Source organism: Trachurus trachurus, assembly GCF_905171665.1.
Source record: "Trachurus trachurus genome assembly, chromosome: 12".
NCBI lineage: Eukaryota > Metazoa > Chordata > Actinopteri > Carangiformes > Carangidae > Trachurus > Trachurus trachurus.
In genome coordinates, this window is record NC_139908.1 from 19,077,042 (window position 1) to 19,094,793 (window position 17,752).

The 17,752-nt window shown below is 41.7% G+C and overlaps 1 protein-coding gene across 2 annotated transcripts in view; it reads right to left on the reverse strand.

Annotated features, from left to right (window-relative positions):
• Positions 1 to 1,379: 1,379 nt before the first annotated feature.
• The window catches only part of palm2akap2 (PALM2 and AKAP2 fusion), a 125,821-nt gene continuing 109,448 nt past the window's right edge, over positions 1,380 to 17,752 (reverse strand). For both annotated transcript variants that reach the window (XM_083982886.1, XM_083982887.1), the window contains 7 exons: positions 10,774 to 10,995; positions 10,093 to 10,455; positions 8,826 to 8,924; positions 8,620 to 8,721; positions 7,034 to 8,462; positions 6,548 to 6,726; positions 1,380 to 4,402 (listed from right to left, as the gene is read on the reverse strand). In XM_083982886.1, coding sequence (XP_083839012.1) covers positions 4,259 to 4,402; positions 6,548 to 6,726; positions 7,034 to 8,462; positions 8,620 to 8,721; positions 8,826 to 8,924; positions 10,093 to 10,455; positions 10,774 to 10,995 — 2,538 coding nt within the window. In that variant the 3' untranslated portion in view covers positions 1,380 to 4,258. The remainder of the gene's footprint in view (positions 4,403 to 6,547; positions 6,727 to 7,033; positions 8,463 to 8,619; positions 8,722 to 8,825; positions 8,925 to 10,092; positions 10,456 to 10,773; positions 10,996 to 17,752) is intronic.

Genomic DNA, 17,752 nt, shown 5'->3' on the forward strand with positions numbered 1-17,752 from the left:
GACGTAGCACGAGGACCAATTGATGCCTGACAAGGGCGGGGGCTGCTAACTCATGGTGCGTTCAAAGAAACTCGTACTTTGTGTTTTTCCTTCCTGTGAAGTCATACCAGTTCGATCTGGTACGAGTTCACGGGTCGGAAGTTACGAGTGGCCGTTATAGGGAACTTTCACAGACAACAGGATGGTAAAAACACGAGCTACGGGTTACCTGGAACGCTACCAAGTCGTAGTTGTGACTTGAAGCTGTAACTTACGGTTTCAAAAGCCTGCCTTGAACGCAGCATTAGCCGAAACGGCCGTGAAGCTGATATCTGCTTTAATTTGAATCCTGCCCATGACACAGAATCAAAGGAAGGACTCACCGGCCAGGGCGGAGTTTGCATAAAAGAAAGTTTATGTCATTATTTTTATTGGATATGAAAGAGGAAGGGGAGGAAACCGTCAGTCTGATTTAGAACTGGCTCCATTTTCTTGGGGTGGTAAACTCTACTGCACCAAACTCTGTCCATCCCAGTCATTTTAAAGATTTTTAAAGTTATTTAGACATTTTGTTGAGTATTTTTCGGACCTGTTTTGGACCTTTATTCTTTCTTCAACGGTATCAAAGTCAAGAAGCATTGAACAAAACTGCACCCCACAGTACATCACTGTTTGTATCCCCAAGTTTTAGCAGTGTGTGCTGTCAAATTTGTTGTTCGTGTTTGTGTCTTTGCATGTGGTTCCTTCAGGTACAGTGGGTTGAATTCTCAGGGCCACTGACTGTATTAATGCACTAAACCGCAGTTTGCTTTCACAAAGGATGCTGCACACTGGTATGTTACCACATGGCAGACAGTAAAGAGCGTCAGTGCCAGTGCAGTGACTTCAAAAGTGAAAGAACGTGTAAAAAAAAAAAAAAAAAAAGAAGAAGAAAAGAATAAAGAACCACTCAGGAATCCAACATCTGCATGTTTTGTTTTTAATGAGAAAATATTCATAATATGTATAGTACGTGTCTAATAACTGTGAGCCTTACATGTGCTATAAAATAACAAAGCAGAGTATGAGCATACAAGTGGTTAACATAGGGACAGAGGTTATATACTGTATGATAAGATTGCTTTGTCACACACACAGACAGTGTGACACTGAAGCCCGGCTGCTTCTGCAGGGTGAATACAAGCTACCAGCATTTAAAATGATAAATAAATCATCTCTGCACCATCAGTTCAAACAACAAATAATAATAATATGTATAATAATAATCATCATAAGAACCATAATAATAAATCACACAATTGTAACTCCTCTGAGTGTGCATGATGAGTGTAATCTTTCCAAAAGTGTTACTAAATGAGAACTCCAACAGGTTTTTTTTTTTTTTTTTTGGGGGGGGGGGGGGGGGGGGGTTAATGGCGTCCTTTAAAGCATACACATGTGTGTCTGTGTGCGGTGACACAGGTTTACAGTGTGCTGCAGCAGCTACAGTAAACATCGCCTCTTGCTATTGAAAACTCAAATTGTGCTGTGAGTAAAGCTCAGATACACCATAGGCCACTGTAAAACAATCACTCATCACTAAGGATCTGGATTTGTCCTTGTTGTCGGGAAATCATGAACACCATTGTCTGATTGATTCTTCTTTTCTTTTTTTTTGTGGCAAAAATTATTGTCAAATCAGTATCAGTGACACTTTGTTTTGTATTTCTCACTCTATACCAGTCTTTTAAATACTTTTTTTTTTCCATTTTCATATATATTATTATTAAAAGTGTAAAAAACAAGAACAAGGATGATTCTGTTGAATCACTGTGAGTTTTTTCCTTTTAGTTTCCGAGGGGAAATGGGCACATCGGAGACAAGAGTCCTTGGATTTCACTTCTGGTTGGTTGGTGGTGTTGCTGGCATGACATTCCCAGCCAAGAGGAATTTGACCTCGTGCACAGGGCTGTCCTAATGAATACAACACAGGTGATTTATTCTCAGGGGGTTAGCATGTGCCCCGTCAATTTCTGTTTTCATATTTTGTGCAAGTTTACCTCAGTGTATGTTTTGTGTTTCAGGCGTTTTTGTCTGAGGGTTTTTTTTCTTATTCAGTGTGTGAGCAGACGCAGAGGTCGGCGCCTCACTGAAGGACACTTGGACAGGACACACTGGTGATCGCAACTGTAAGCTTTGGTTTTTTTTTTTTACAGAGAACAACCAACCTCCTGATATCCTAAATGCTGGATAAAATCTCAAAGGCTTCAAAATAAAAGACTAAAAGGTAGAATAATTTAGCTACTTTTCAGTTAAAGTGGTTCAGAAACACCGTTCTCTACATCTCTACTTTCAGTTCTCATCTCATGACACTCCTGTAGGCCTCCTTGGATTAATCCGACCGTGTCCGCAGCACGTTTAGTGTTCATTAGTTCATTTTGAAGCTGAACCTTGTTTCCTAACACCTGGACGGTCCACAGTATCGTCAAAATCACAGAGGCCTGTATTGCCCGTAGTTTAACAAAACAGAAAATCACGTAATCCTGCGAAATCAAAAGCTCACAATATATACAGTAAAAAAAAAACAGACAACCCCAACTTTCAGTATGTTAGTGACGTAGAGGTGAACAGAAGTCTGTTCGGCCTGTTGTACTGATAGTCTGTTGCCTTCTTTTTGCTGCTTGTTGTGTGCTTGTCTCAGGTAAGGAGAGGAGTGTAATGCCATGCGCACATAATCAGTACTTCTTAAATAGACCTAAAAGCTTAGGCTTGACTTGTATTTTCTCTAAGTAACAACATTCTGTTTTGGTATAACAATTTTTCTTTTTTTTTATAAAAAGCTTTTTCAATATTTCTCATCAAACTTTATCCTCAGCTAGCAAGGTATAGTATTTAGACGGCAGTTGCCCCACTGGAATCTCAACATACATGTTCAATATATCAAATACACAGTCCTACCTCAGTATAATACATAAAACAACTGCTTACATCAGAAAGCACAGGTCAACAAAGCGGCGTAGCCAGCAAAGGTAAAATAAGTGATTTTTTTTTTTTTAGAATATAAAACCCCTGACCCAGCCCTTTCATTAATACACACACACACACTGACTGAAGTGACACACACACGACCTGTAGTTAACCTCCCTCTCCTCCCCCCCTCTGTCTCCTCCCATCTGTAGGATAGTGTTTTGTAGACAGACTATCTAGCGTGGTTTGCTTATTGTCTCTAAAGCTCTACTGAAACTGTAGTTATACAGGATAGAAGAAGATAAGATACATCATACATTATCGTGCATTCAACAATTACTGACAGGTCTAAGGCAAAGTTGCACCTCGATGCTAGTTTTGCAGATTTTCCTCTCGAGCACTTAATGATTCAAGGACGCTGACCCTCAGGTCGGCACTTAAGATTTAACACAGATGCTTGGAAGGGATGCTGAAGCTCTGGCCAAAATGTCTGTTATAGCTGTACTGTGGTGTACTGTGGCACTGCAGGATGCAGAAGATAAAACTTTTACGGGTTCTGAGAGTGATGCTTTCGAGTCCCCCATTGGGCTTCAATGCAGGAAAACATCCCAGCCTCCCTGTAGTAAAGACTCTGAACTTACAGAAAACATGTCTGAGTGTGTGATGAGGCCTCGTTCTCCTTTCTAGCGCAACTTTCAGTCAGTTTCTCCACAGTCACTCTGCACGCACCTGCTTGTCTTCAGCATCTTTTTTTTCTGTTCCTGTTGGTAATCAAACCTTTGCCACACATTCAATCGTGAAGATGCCCAAGGTTATTATATTCAAGCACATATTGCCAAAACCATCATCATCAAGTCTCAGGCAACCTGTCAAAATAAAATCTTTAGATCTTCAGCCCATATTTCCACAATAAAATTGCAGATAAGTGAAAAAAAAAATCCTATGAATATTTAAATCATTCAGCGTCTACCCACTAGTAAAAACCCTCGGTTCCATATAAACTTCTGCAGAACGCTCGTTAACCACCGTAAAAAAGCCTTTCAAAGTGTCTCTTGCGTCGCTGTCCTTTTTCCTTTTCTTCAAACTCACACAACACTTCAAATGTCTCTCACATACTCAGTCTCTTCACGTACTGTACTTCAATCCTCAGGTCCAAAAATCACAACTTGATGCGGGGTCATGTGATCATCAGAATACTATTAGTAAAATAAATACTGTTTCCTTCCTTTGTCCTTTCTCCTCCTGTTTGCATTTTTCCTTCAGTCTCTTCAACCTCTTCTCTCTCATCCTCTTCTTTCTCCTCAGTCCCTTAACTGTCTCTGAAATGAGCTGTTTACTCCTCTTCTTCTTCCTCCTCCTCCTCCTCCTCCTCCTCCTCCTCCTCTTCTTCCTCCCCATCTTCATTCGCGTAGATGCCGGCCTCCCACTTCAGCGCCATGTCGCTTTTCCTCCTGGTGACACGAGTGGCCTCCAGAACCTGGCGAACGTAAAAAAAACAACAACAGCCAATCAGATGGAAGCAACGTTCATGTTCAACAGTTCAGACAAACCCATGCTTTTCTTTTCCAAGCTCAAGGGAACACAAATCACAATCACAAAACGCACACCGGTGTGACTTCAATATGACATGCAGTGTTTGTCAAACACTGAGGGAGCGCTTGGTTAAATCATCCTGCAGCAAAGATTTTAAGACAAATGACCAAATGAAGCGCGCCTGCACCATTTGACAATAAAAACATAGGCCATTTTACTCCTTCACAAGAAAAGATTCATGCTCAAACTGGTCCATAAATTCTTTCCTTGACTACTCTCCCTCTCACACACACATGCTGAACACACACACACACACACTCTCATACAAACACATGAACCCATCTTCATGAATGGGGAAGTGCTCTTTGTAATGTAATGAACACAGTGAAGCTGAGGTGGATTGTGGGTAGCTGAGGTCTGACATTATGGCTAAAGACCTTCACATAAGATGGTTTCTACAGTATATTACCGTTATCTATTTATCCTATTACAATCTATCAATCAATTGTGCACATATTTCATTTGGAATATTTTTGAAGTTGTTTTAATCTGTACTTTATATATATTAGATATATAAACGAAACGTGTGCAATGGGGGAGGGATCAAAGATCACATCAAATCACAGGACAAGCACATGCAGCACCGACACCACAGAGCAGAACAATACAGCAGTGAGACCACAAGCAGACCTGGGATCAGATTGAAAACATTTTAGGTTTCCTTCACGGAAATTGCTCAGTCTCTGCTTTTCAAACTAAATAATACATCCCCATGTATACTTTCTGCACCAGTGTCATGTCTGGAAGAGACCGAGTGACACGTCACAGTTAGTGTGTCTTAATGTTGACTCATCTATAAAGTGCACTTTCAATGGAGAACAAGACATTTGGCTGGGACTCGTCTGTATTCGGGAACTTTCCCTTCTCTCTTGGTTGAACTGAAGTAAACCTCATGAAAACAAACAGCTTTGTAATCATATTCACATCACCCTGAATAAACAGTAATATAAAACTAACTATTGTTTTCCTAACATTAGGGCCTAGATTATATGTTAATCTATGACTATAATCAATATTTCTTAAACTGTAACAGTACAAAATACACACAGGTATGTATTAGATTAAAGGAGACTTCAGTACAGTCTGACCCAGGTCTGTCAGTTAAGGCGGTTTGACTGAGTGAGCAGGTTTCGGATGAAGCAGGTACCTCAGTGGTCACCTCGTTAGCCAGCAGCAAACGGGCATACTGACCGACCAGCAGGAGAGAGGCAACAATACACAAAGTCAACACATGAGATGTCATCATGGAGAAACAACAACAAACATCAGCAACGATCACACACTGCCTGCTATTAAATGATCAGTTCAAGATACATTCAGTTCAATATCTTGAAAACAAATGACCACAATAACATGAATAAGACATATTGTTTTTTGCAGTATATGATTTCTTAGTGAATGAGTTAAACATGTGAGACATGAAGATATGATCACTTTCTAATTATGTAAAATGTTACAATTCTTCCATGACCTAATAATATTTTGTAAAAAAAAAAAAAATGTGTAGACCTTTATTTTGAACACTCATTCTTAAAAAATGAGGATTAAAAGATCAACTCAGTTACAAAAAAATAACATACAGTACAATGGAGTAAGGACAGAAATCCCCCTGTGACACTGACTTACTTTCTATTCCATGTCGACTGGGAAAGTCCCGTAGTGTTGTACAGTATTTGTTCATGGCAACACATCATGGAGCGAGGCATTCACTCACTCAGACACTACCAAAGCCAAATGAAGCTCGACACAGGGCAGCATAGCGTGAAAAGTTGTGGTCACCAGTCACCTTTGTGCTACTTTCGCTTTTTGTTCCATATTCTCTGTGGCCAGACTTTAAACAAGAGCTCAACAAATGTCGTTTTACTTTATTTGTTTGTGATTTCTTGAAGAAGTTGAAAGTTTTTTAATTGTTTAGATCTAACTGTGCCCTAACCTTAACTTTTTTTATTTCCTGTGTTTTCAGTCCTTTTGGTTTTTTCTGTTAAAACAAGTGCTGCTTTATTTGTTTTCTCCGGGGTGTAATACTTACACTGTTGTCCTCCAGTTTCTCCCTCCTCTTCACCTTGTGTGTTTCATAATCTTCCATAAGTGTTTGCATGAAGTTTTTGGGTCTTGATCCTCCAGAGTCCTCGCTGCCGGCGTCAGACAGGGCTCCCTCTGAAGGCGAGGGTGAGACAGGTGGCGCAGGTCGAATCTTCTCAATCTTTCCTGCAGACACACAAATACACAGATAGACATGTTAGTTGGAAAGGATCACACTGAGCATGGGTGGTTTAGTAAAGCATATCTTTGTACTGGAACTGGTACTGTACACGTTTTCATTTCTGTACAAGTGTAGGTGTAACTAATAATATTAATGACACCCATTTTTTGTAGTTGAAATGAAAGCTTTGATGTAGAGAAGGTGCCACCAGTTTTCAATGAAACTATTATATTCTATCTTGAGGGAAGCATGAATGTCTGTACCAGATTTATGGCAATTAATAATAGAGGGATCATTAAAACACACACTGACCTGGTGCGGTCCTTGCTGTCAGCGTGAGTCTACTTGGCAGACTGTTACTCTTCATCTTATCTGCTGGGGTAATGGTGGATTGCCGCATCCCGGTCCTCACGGGCCCGTGACCGCTGCTGGCGGCGTGGCTGGGGCGGGCGACGACAACGGGCTGCGTCTCCCTCTGTTTCTTCAGCTCCTCCTCCCTCTGCTGGGCCGCTCGGATCTCCTCCTCAATCATGGACAGAGTCCGCTGCTTCTTGGAGCGCAGGCGGAACGGTCCGCTCGCCGCCTCCGCCTCGGGGGCTCGCGTCGCCGCCGTGCTGCGCAGTTCTGCTGCCTCGGAGTATTTACTGAAGTAGCTGAACTCTGATTTTTCTGGGCTTGGAGGAGAAGGGGGACGGTAAACCGGGGTGGGCCTGGAGACGGGCGCTGCCGAGGCGGGAGCCGGGGCCGGAGCCGGAGCAGGGGTGGAGGAGGCGAGCGCTCTGGCGTAAGAAGACTGGATTTTGATCCTGGGGCCTCCGTCTTTAGGTCTTTGTGGAGGTGAGACGGGCTGAGAAGGTGGAGGAGAAGGCGTCTGGAGCTGCGGCTGCTGCGCTGGACTGGAGGGCTGCTGCTGCTGCTGCTGCTGCGACTCAGCGGGATTCTCTTGGAAAACGACTCTGACCTCTGGCCGCCTGTCTGGCTGAGGGGACGGGTTGGATGGAGCAGGACTGGAGGAGACAGGAGACTGGAGACTCGGAGCTCCGCCGGAGGACACAGGGGAGACTGGCACTGGGCTGCTTGTAGAGGATGGAGACACGGGGGTGCTGAGCTGCGAAGAGTTCAATTCAGACGGCTGCCACTCCTCTCCATTCTGAGCAGCGAGGGCGTTCTGTATGGCATTTTGCACGAGCACCCCGGCGTGGAACTCCAGCTCGTCTTCTGTGGGACCACCGCCGGTCTGCCCGTTGACCGGCGTGGTGGGCTGGGGGGTGGGAGGTGACACCGGTGTGAGTGGCAACGGGGTAGGGGGTAGCGAAGCCCCGCTGTCGGACACGTTGTCCAAGCTAAACACGGTCGTGTCCTGAGAGCGGACAGATAACTCGTCCAATCCTGAGTCAGACTCCTCGGGGTGAAAATGACCCTTCCCCTCCTCCTCCTCGCGCAGGATTGTCATCACGGCTCGCGCGCACGTGAACTCTCCGCCGATGCCTTCGTCGGACCAGGTCACATGGCTCTCTCCGGTTTCGGCGACAAAGTCACTGCTCCCCAGGCTGCTCCTGATTACGGTTTTGGTGAAAGGTTTGGCGGAGTATATCTGAGGGGTTATGTCCTTCCTGGTGGTCTCCCCTTGCAGAAACTGCTTCCTGGCAGACGAGAAGTCGATCTGCTTCTCCACAATGTCCTCCTTCCTGGATAGTTCTGACCCAGGGCTCATCATTGTGGGAGGACCTGACACCTGCGGCTGGAAATAGAGATGGAAAGACAGAATAGTGGAACGTTAGGAGAGAGGTGGGTACTGAGAATCTGAGCAAAATAGAAAAACAAATCACCCTAAGGTGAGACAAGCTCAACAACATCTTCATACTATGCATCATGGTTGGTTTATCTCCTCATGTTACCTGTGTGTATACATAAGGGTGAGTATGTTTCTGCTGTTTTCTCTCCTGGTATTTCCTGAGAGACTCCAGTTTATCGGCCTCCAGCTGATCTTCCAATGGAACCTTTGAAAGAATCAATGAGCCGACCAGAAGAATCAGTCAATCGTTTTTTTTTTCGGGGAGCAATGGAGTTCAAATTGAAAACAGAGATTTCAACGGGAAAATACCTCCTGAGGAGGGTTCCACCAGCGCTGGGCGATCCCAGGGTTTTTCTTCACGGCCTGGTCTTTGATCAGCTCCTGGCGCTCACGCTCCAACTCGTGAACCTGACAGGGACAGAGACATACGAGACATAGACATATGAATAAGATTGTCACAAAGAAATCAGCCATTAGGATCAGCTTTTCATTACATATCAATTCACAGGAAAAAAACATCTATGCATGTTTAGTGTTTGTAACTAGAGTCCACTGCCAGTATCAATTGACTTAGAATAGAACTAGAATTTTCTTCTAAATGGTTACCACTTCCTTATCTATGAGGAAAATATGACCACAGCTAAGCTTTTGAGCACGTCTGTCAAAGTATGTCCTCAGGTTCGGGTTAGGACAGTTTCAAAATGATTCCCTTGAGGCTGTATTTTTAGATGTTATGATTGAACATGACATATGATATAACTAACAGAGTGTACCTTAAAGCCCCTGTACAGACTTTTCATTTAGTGTTGATTTTGGCGGCCCCTGTGGACGAAAGCGGCGGAATGAAGACTGCATTTCCCACTGTCATGAAAACGTTTGTCTGGCCGGCGCGTGTAGATTTATTTTGGAAACGTCGGAAAGAAGACGGGACTTGCTTATTTTTTTTTTTTAGCTGCGTAATGTATCTATTTGTATCGTTTCGTCAGTGGTCCGACCCGACCATGCCTTCCAGAGGTATAGAATTAGACTACTTAGAAATAGCCTATCTTCACACTGATGGGCTCATTTGCTGTTGTAGGTAACAGAGACACATCAGCAGAAACCAGAGACTTTTGCGTATCCAGTTAAAAGCTCCGTACAGGGGCTTTAAAATAACTTTGTGCATTTTTCATTCCACACTATGGATAAACTTGTGCTTATTTCCACATTTTGTGCTGAATTGTTACATAAATAGAACGAAAAAAAGAAATTAAATTAAATTACATTTTATAAGACAAACTTTTGATTTTAGTGTTAACAAAACAGTTTGCATCAATATTATGCATATTATTTATCAAATGCATATTGTTTATTATCTTTTTATATACAGTCTATGATTATGCATTATACAACAAGCTCACAGTCAGACTTTTGCCAAAGATAATAACCACTATTTGACTTTACAGGCATTAATTTGTCTCAACAAAAATATCGGTGTGTGTTTATTTACAGTATGTGAATGCTGTGTATTCACACACAAGCATGTGTGTGAATACTGTATCTGCTGTGTGTGACACATGATCTGCCAGCTGTTTACCTCCTCTGTGGGTCGTCTCCTCGTCACCCTGACCTGCTGCTCCTCTCCAGGGGTGAAGAGTTTTGCTGGTCGTCTCTCCTCCTGGAACGCTCTCAGCTCAAACTTGGCCCTGCTGCTTCCCGACTCCTCTCCCTGCACGTGGCCGTTGGTTCTGACGGCAGAGTCGTCCTGGTGGATGAACGTCGTCTGTCTCTGCCCTTCCACAACGATCGACTGGTGATTGACAGGAGAGGAGCTTGACACGCAGACGGACGGAGAGTTTCCGTCGATGCTGATTGGTTTGGCGTGGTCTGTCGGAGAAGAGTTTCCATTGGTGGGTGTTTCAGAGGCTGCATCTAACACCTGGTCCAGGTAACAGATCTCCTGTAAACAGAACAAATGATCAAACTGCTGCAGTGGACATATGAGATTAATCAAACTATTACTATTCCTACGATAGCGCTGAAGGAGGCAAATCCCTCTCTGTTTTGGTTAATATAGCTAAGATACTGAAAAAATAAAAGACAGAACAGAGACAAAAAACATTCCCTTAAACTGTGACATTGCAATCACCACTTAGCCCAAAATAAATGGACACAATGTCAAAGTATTCTATGTGGACATTTGCCAGCAAGTCCCAGAAAAGAAAAGAAATAAAGTAAGAAATAAAGAAAGTGCCGATCTTGTTCAGAGCCTGCATACCTGAACCACGTCACTGTCAGGAGTCTCTACTTTCACGCTGGCTCCACTGTGGGTTCGGTTAGTGGGGCTGCTGAGGCAGCCATGTTGGATCTGCTGGCTCTCCAGTTCCATGGTTGCAGGCCTGTCAGTGATAACGCTGACCGATTCCTGGAAACTGACACTCTTCAGGGCTCGCTCTCTCGGTATTGAGTCACTGACATCCTCGGCCGCCCGCCACGATTTCTGTGTCAACAAACAAACAAAAACATGTGGTTCAGAGGCAGAGTCTGGAGGAGCTTTACTCTCTGTCGCCTGATCAGTAAGAACATTTTGCTCGTATTCGAAATCAATGACAAGTTTTTAGCACAGAAAGGTCAGAATCTTCGTTTTCTCTCTAAACAACGCACGCACACGTCCCACACAATCAGTAAATCTGTCTGTCTGCATTGCAGTAATACAGAGTAGAAGCTCTGCAGCAGGAGTGTGTTGTGATTGGTTCCCACCACTAGGGGGTGGCAACTCACACACTGCTGCTTTATGACAGACCACAACATTACAACTGCATCTTGGTTTAAAGACCCTCATACTTGTGCAAGTGAATGAGTTTACTGTGACAAATAAAACAGAAATTCACCCTCTCGTCTTACTGAAAGTATATTACACCCAGATAAACCAGATAATGCAATATGAAGATGTTACATTAACCATCTAGCTTTTTATAATATAAAACAAAACATATCTATTGTTTTTTGACCCTTTGAGTGTCCTGTTGAAAGGAAACACTGTTAGACACGCAGACCATGCAGGGATCGAACCTGCGACCATGTGTCTTTGTGAACCATCTATCTGACACATTCCAGACCCACTGTTAGAGAGAGGCTACACACACTGTTTTTATTGACCTTTCTGTAACAAATAGTCCACTGACTTCCTGTTTTATTACCTTGTACTCATTACACCTCTAAGGATGTGTTTACTTCCATGAGGAGCTATTGACCCCAGTCTTTGTAATATGTGAGTGCGTGCGTGCGTGTGTGTATGTGGACTTAATGAGGATCACTTGAGTGAATAAGGTCACTGTTCAGCTAAATCACACACAGCCATGAGGAGGATGTCTCAGCATTTTAGCTCCTCTTACATCTCAAGCTTCAGACACACTACCAGACTGGGTCTCAGTGATATTCATGGACATTTCTACTGATCTCAAGTGTGTCGACATGAGGTGTTTCTGCACAACCAAAGGCAGATTTCAGTCGATTTCTTCTGCTGAATCACTTCTGTCACATCTTTTCCTTCCTCTCTTGCTTCCTCTCTCCTCTCTGGGATTGTTCAAGTGAAGGAACAACGGTCAGTGAAGTCACATGGTGGATTTACAGCACGCTGCCTCTCTTAAAAAAGCCTCCTCTTGTCTCTCACTCGTCAACACGACTTCAGTGCTGCCTCCTCCTCCCCCTCCACTTCATAACCTCATGTGTCCTTTCTATTGAGAGGGGAAAAACGATATTCTCTGAGGGCAATTTTGTGACCCATCTGACTCAGTCACATGCAAATTCTTAACTTATTACTCTCTAGTGAAGTTAAATCTTATAAATACATTAGCGTAAACACATTCTCTACCTCACAAATGTCCAGTTTGAGTTAAACTGTGCCATATTTTGGTTCTTATTGTAGTATATTATCCACCTAAACTATTTTCTTTATTGTCTTGTATTATCTTATGTTCTTCTTTGTGTATTTTCCAGAGTAAAGAAATGTATAGACTAATGCCCTGCTTCACAGGTTCTATATTTAGCCCAGGAAGAATCTGTCTTGTCATGTATTTTGAGATATGTGTTTCTTGTCTGTTACCCATCTTTGGTGGGTCATAGTTTCTGGGGATACTGGACACTATCTATTCTTAAGTTAGCTTGGTCAAGAGGTTAAATGTCAGAAAGCTAAGGATAAATTCTGTTTTTAGATCCTGTCTTTGTCTGACCATCCTGGTCAGTTATATCCTTCTGTGGGAGAAGGTGGAGTTTTAGAAAACGTATATAAGGTTTGAGATTTCAGGCTAAGAGAGAGTATTCTCAATTCTTGGCACCAGAGATGCTCCACGATTAGGCATTTTTGTACACTGTTCTTTTTCTTGTAATAAACTCTTTTTGAATGCAAGAAAAGACGTGTCGGCGGTGATCACTTCTCTTCATCAACACATCAATATACCACATTTTTGGCGTCACGAACTTGGGCGTGTTTGAGGCCTCTCAGCGTTGGCTGGCAGCTCCACTGGGCCGACTCCTGCAACAGCCGCGGCTTTTTTATTAAGGGTGAGTTTGTCACATTAGAGTGCGCTAGTTTGCTCGAAGGAGCTGCTGTCTGTTTGCTGTTGGGTCTCACCGTTAAAGAATCTTTGTGTGGGAATTTGTTGCTTTGATGATTTGAAGTAGATTACCGTTTTAAATTTTTTACTTTAAATTAAGGGTGCCTTAGGCCTTTGTTTGTCTTGGTCTTTTTGTTGTTGTTTAGTTTTTGGTTTTAGGATTTTGTTTGCGTTATTAGCAACGCAAAAAAGGGGGAGGGGTGACGTATTGGTTAGAAGGTGGTTGGGAAAACATTTTATAGTGGGATTTTTTGAGTAAGAAGAGGGAAAGTTAGAGATGGGGGTGACGTATTGATTAAAAGGTGGATTATCTAAATATTTAATAGTGGGACGGGGGTGACGTATTGATTAAAAGGTGGATTAGAACATTTGTATAGAGGGAAATTTAGATAGGGGGATAAGAAGTAAGGAAAGTTTAAGATATAGGTGATCACATTAATGTTTTGTGTTTGTTGTGTGTTATGTTTTGTGTTTGTTGCTTTTTGTTGTATATATGGCTAATGTAATCGATTATGTTAAATAAGTTATAAAGATAAATAAAAAGTTTGATTTAGTGATAATATATATGAACATTTTGTAAATAATAAATAATAATACTGTGATAAAAGGATTAAAAGTTTGATTAATAGGTTAATGAAAATGAGAGTAAAAAGATTTAAGTGTTTACATTGATGAAGCATTGAACTATTTGTCTGTCTTCTTTTCATGGTGCGAGAGTTCAAAGAGGAGGTGAAAGGACAGCTGGTTGGCATCACAAGGACTGAGGCTTGCGGACAACAGCGCATGCATCTGGATCCAGTGATAAAGGCCAGTGCGATTTTATCCACAGACTCTTACTGATAAATTTACCTGCATTTATACCTCTGTGCACACATTTACAGTTCATACTGTCGATGTGATTTATACCTCTGTGCACACATTTACAGTTCATACTGTCGATGTGATTTGATTGTTGAATAGTACTTTCAATTACATTTAGTGCACACACCTGTAGTCCTACATGCATCATACATATGTTGTAGTTAATTAGAAGAAAGCTTGGCAACGAACTGATCATTTTATTATAGGGATACTGGTGCTTGGTTTAGGTGAAGATTTTGTTGTTGACTTATGATTTGATTTGGTTATTACTGGGTAAAGATTATCGATTCTGTAGTTGAAGAGCTTCGCGTGTGGACCTGGCGTTTTTACCTGTAGAACTTTCCTTTGATTTTTGTAGTTGGCAAATCTTTTTCATCTGTTTTTTTATTAGCTGTGACAATCAAAAGAGCATAAAGTAGGCTAATTAAAATATAATTAATAATAATTCATTAGATTTAATAAAAATCTCAATAAAATAGAATAAAATTAATCTGGTTAAAATTAAAATTAGAGAAGAATGTCAAAATGTCAAAAATAGAAAATCTAAAAGTAATCACTCCCATTGAAGTTGTCCAAAAGAATAATCCTTTAATTAGAGGTATTGTAGAAATGTCAGAGAAGTGGCATAAGCGGTGGTCTGATATTGATCAACCGTGGCCAGTCGTAGGGACTTTTAATCCAGATGTAATTAAAACAATGAAGGTGCTTGTGTCTGTATATAAAACAGGTGAGAAAGCAGGGAAAAAGGGAGAGAAGCGTAAACAGAAGAAACAGATGGAACTTGAGATGCTCCGGCTGTTTGAGATTGAGGGACAGCAATGGTCAAGGGCTAGAAAAGAGGAGAAAGATAGGGTTCAAGGAGAGATAGAAAAGCATGCAAGGAGTGTAGAAAAGCTAATGGTAGAGAGTAATGTACCCTTCTCACATTTGGTCCCAGTACAGAGACCCCCACCTTATGAGAAGGAGGTTGAGCTTAGAGAACTTTATCCTCAGCTCCCAGTTATCACTCAGGAAGGAGATTATCATATTACAGATGATAATGATAAAATAGTGGAGATAGGGAAAGCAGAAACAACTCTAAAAATGTATCCCGGCTCCAAAAGAAAAAGTAAAACTGTGCATTTTAAACCTAAAGATAAAATTAGAATTAGGAAAATTGATTTTGGAGATGATGGTCAAAGTGACCTAGAAGGAGCCGTCGGGGGATACGATCCTGTGGTTAAAAAGATTTTAGCCAGTGCAGAGAGGAGAGGAGCTAAGTCAGGAAGGAAAATGTGTCCCGCAGATGACAGTGAGAGTGAAGGAGAAGATAGCGAGGAGGAGTTAGGAGAAGAGAGTCCATCTTATATGGAGTATCTAGAGAAAAAATACCTTGAGAGAAAGGAAGAAGAAGATAGACAGGAGTGTTTAAAATTAATCAATGAGGAAATGAATAGCTGTATTACACGCCTAACCATAACCTCCACACCTAAAGCAAAAGAGTTTTTCGAGGATAAACTAGGACAATTACAGGCTCAAAAGAGTGATTTGGAAACCCAAAGTGCTAGAAAATCAAACACAGGATATAATTTCCGTCCAAGGAAAAGTAACAGTGCTAGTTTCATGGGTCCAGTGCTAATTCGGGGACAGAATTTGGAATACAAACCCTGGCAAAGCACTGATATGTCTGACATATTGGAAAAATTACCTACCCTTCAAGATGGAGCCCATCCTTGGATATCTAAATTAGAAGAAATCATGGTGGGAACACAAACTGCTGTAGGTGACATTAAAAAACTGCTAGCTAACCTTCTAGGGGTTCCAGCCATGGAAGAACTCTTCCAGCAAGCGGGACTTGGTCGCTATGCGGATACCTCTGTACATGATTCAGAGCTATTTTCTGCAAATAGAGCTAAAGTGTGGAGATCTTTGAAAGCCACATTCCCCACGATTATGCATCCTGATAACATTTTGATCGAACCATTGGGACGTGATGAAAATCCTCGTGCTTATGTGTCAAGAGCGTATCAGAAGTGGAGAAGTGTTATGGGAAATAATCCGGATGGCGCTCCGCTGGAGCAAATAATGTTGCGAACCAAGATTCAGATGGGATTACCCCAGCCAGTTAGGAGCAAGTTAGCAGAAGTGGTAGGTCTAGGAAGCATGGTTAATAGTGTTTTTACAGATTACATTGCACACCTGGTAGAGCTCCATAGAAAGAAAGAGCATGAACAGAAGGAGCAAGATCAGGAGACTCTTAGAAAAATTTATCAGATTCAGTTGCTGCATTCGGCCTGAAGATGCTACACATCTCCCTATGTCTGGTCAGTTTATACGGACAATCGGGTTTGAGGGAGTCAAACAGCTGATACCTCTTGCAAAACCAATTGAGCTCTGCTACAAAAATCAAAAAGCTACAATACCTATACTGGTATCACAACACACACCAATTGCACTTTTGGGAAGAGATGCTTTGTGTAGATTGAATTGCATAATAAAATGTACTCCAGACGGCTGTCTGGTGGAAATGCCAAATGATGCTGTTCATCAGTTGTCAATGAAAACAGATGTTGAAGCTTCTTCTGTATTTTGGATTGGTGATCTCAGTGCAGGACTTTTGGAGCCTGTTAAAATCTGGGAGAAGTTTATTGCAGCAAATATGCCTGATGCAAAGCTTCCAGAGTATCCATTGCATTGCACATTGAAGTATTTTAAAGATGCTTCTCAGTCAAATTCTGAAAATTGGTTGAATCATCAACCAAAGCAAGTTGAACTCATTTCATGTTGTATTATTATGGGCCCACAAGGAGCAGCTATGATGATTGATATGAATGATTATGTGAGTGAAGAATTTGACATTGAAAAGAGTGTGCCGCATGTGACTTTGATGGTGTCTGAGGACTATGAACAAAAACATATAGGAGACATGATGTTTGAGGCAGGGAAAGCTGTTTTTGCACCAATAGAAAATAATCTTTCTATTTGGAGAAGTGAAGATCATCGCTTTCTTAAAATTATGATCTCAGCTCAAGGTCATGGACAACCACAGACTGTCCAAATGACTCATGAAGCAATTTGCAGTGTGAAAGTGGACACAAATGGTATGAAAGAGGAGATGTTGCAGCAAGTGCCTGAATGTTTGTGGTCTCGACACAGCACTGATATAGGTCTTGTGAAATCAGCTCAACCTGTGAAAGTGGAACTTAGACCGGGGACACGCCCTCCCTGGAAGAATCAATATCCACTGAAAGAAGAAGCAGTTGAAGGAATTGAGCCGCAAATTGAGGGACTTTTGAAAGCAGATGTTTTAAGGATAACTCAAAATCCCCAGAGTAATACACCTTTATTACCTGTAAAAAAGCCTGATAATTCTTATCGTATGGTACATGATTTAAGATTTGTAAATGAAGTCGTAGCTGACTTTCCAGCAGAAGTGCCTGATCCTCATACTTTGCTAGCTCAAATTCCTTCAACGGCTACATACTTTACAGTGTTGGATTTATGTGGTGCATTTTTTAGTGTTCCGCTTTCCATAGAAAGTCAAGGTCTGTTTGGGTTTACATATAAGGGACAGTTTTATGAGTACAAAAGACTGCCACAAGGATTCAAACATAGTCCTCACATTTTCAATAAAGTATTGAAAGATGATCTAATTGGACTGGATCATAAATTAAAAAGTACTGTGGTACAATATGTGGACGACATAATAATTTGTTCACCTGATAAAGTAACATGCCATGAAGATTCAATTAAACTGTTGCAGATTTTGGCAGAAAATGGTCACAAGGTTTCTCAGAAAAA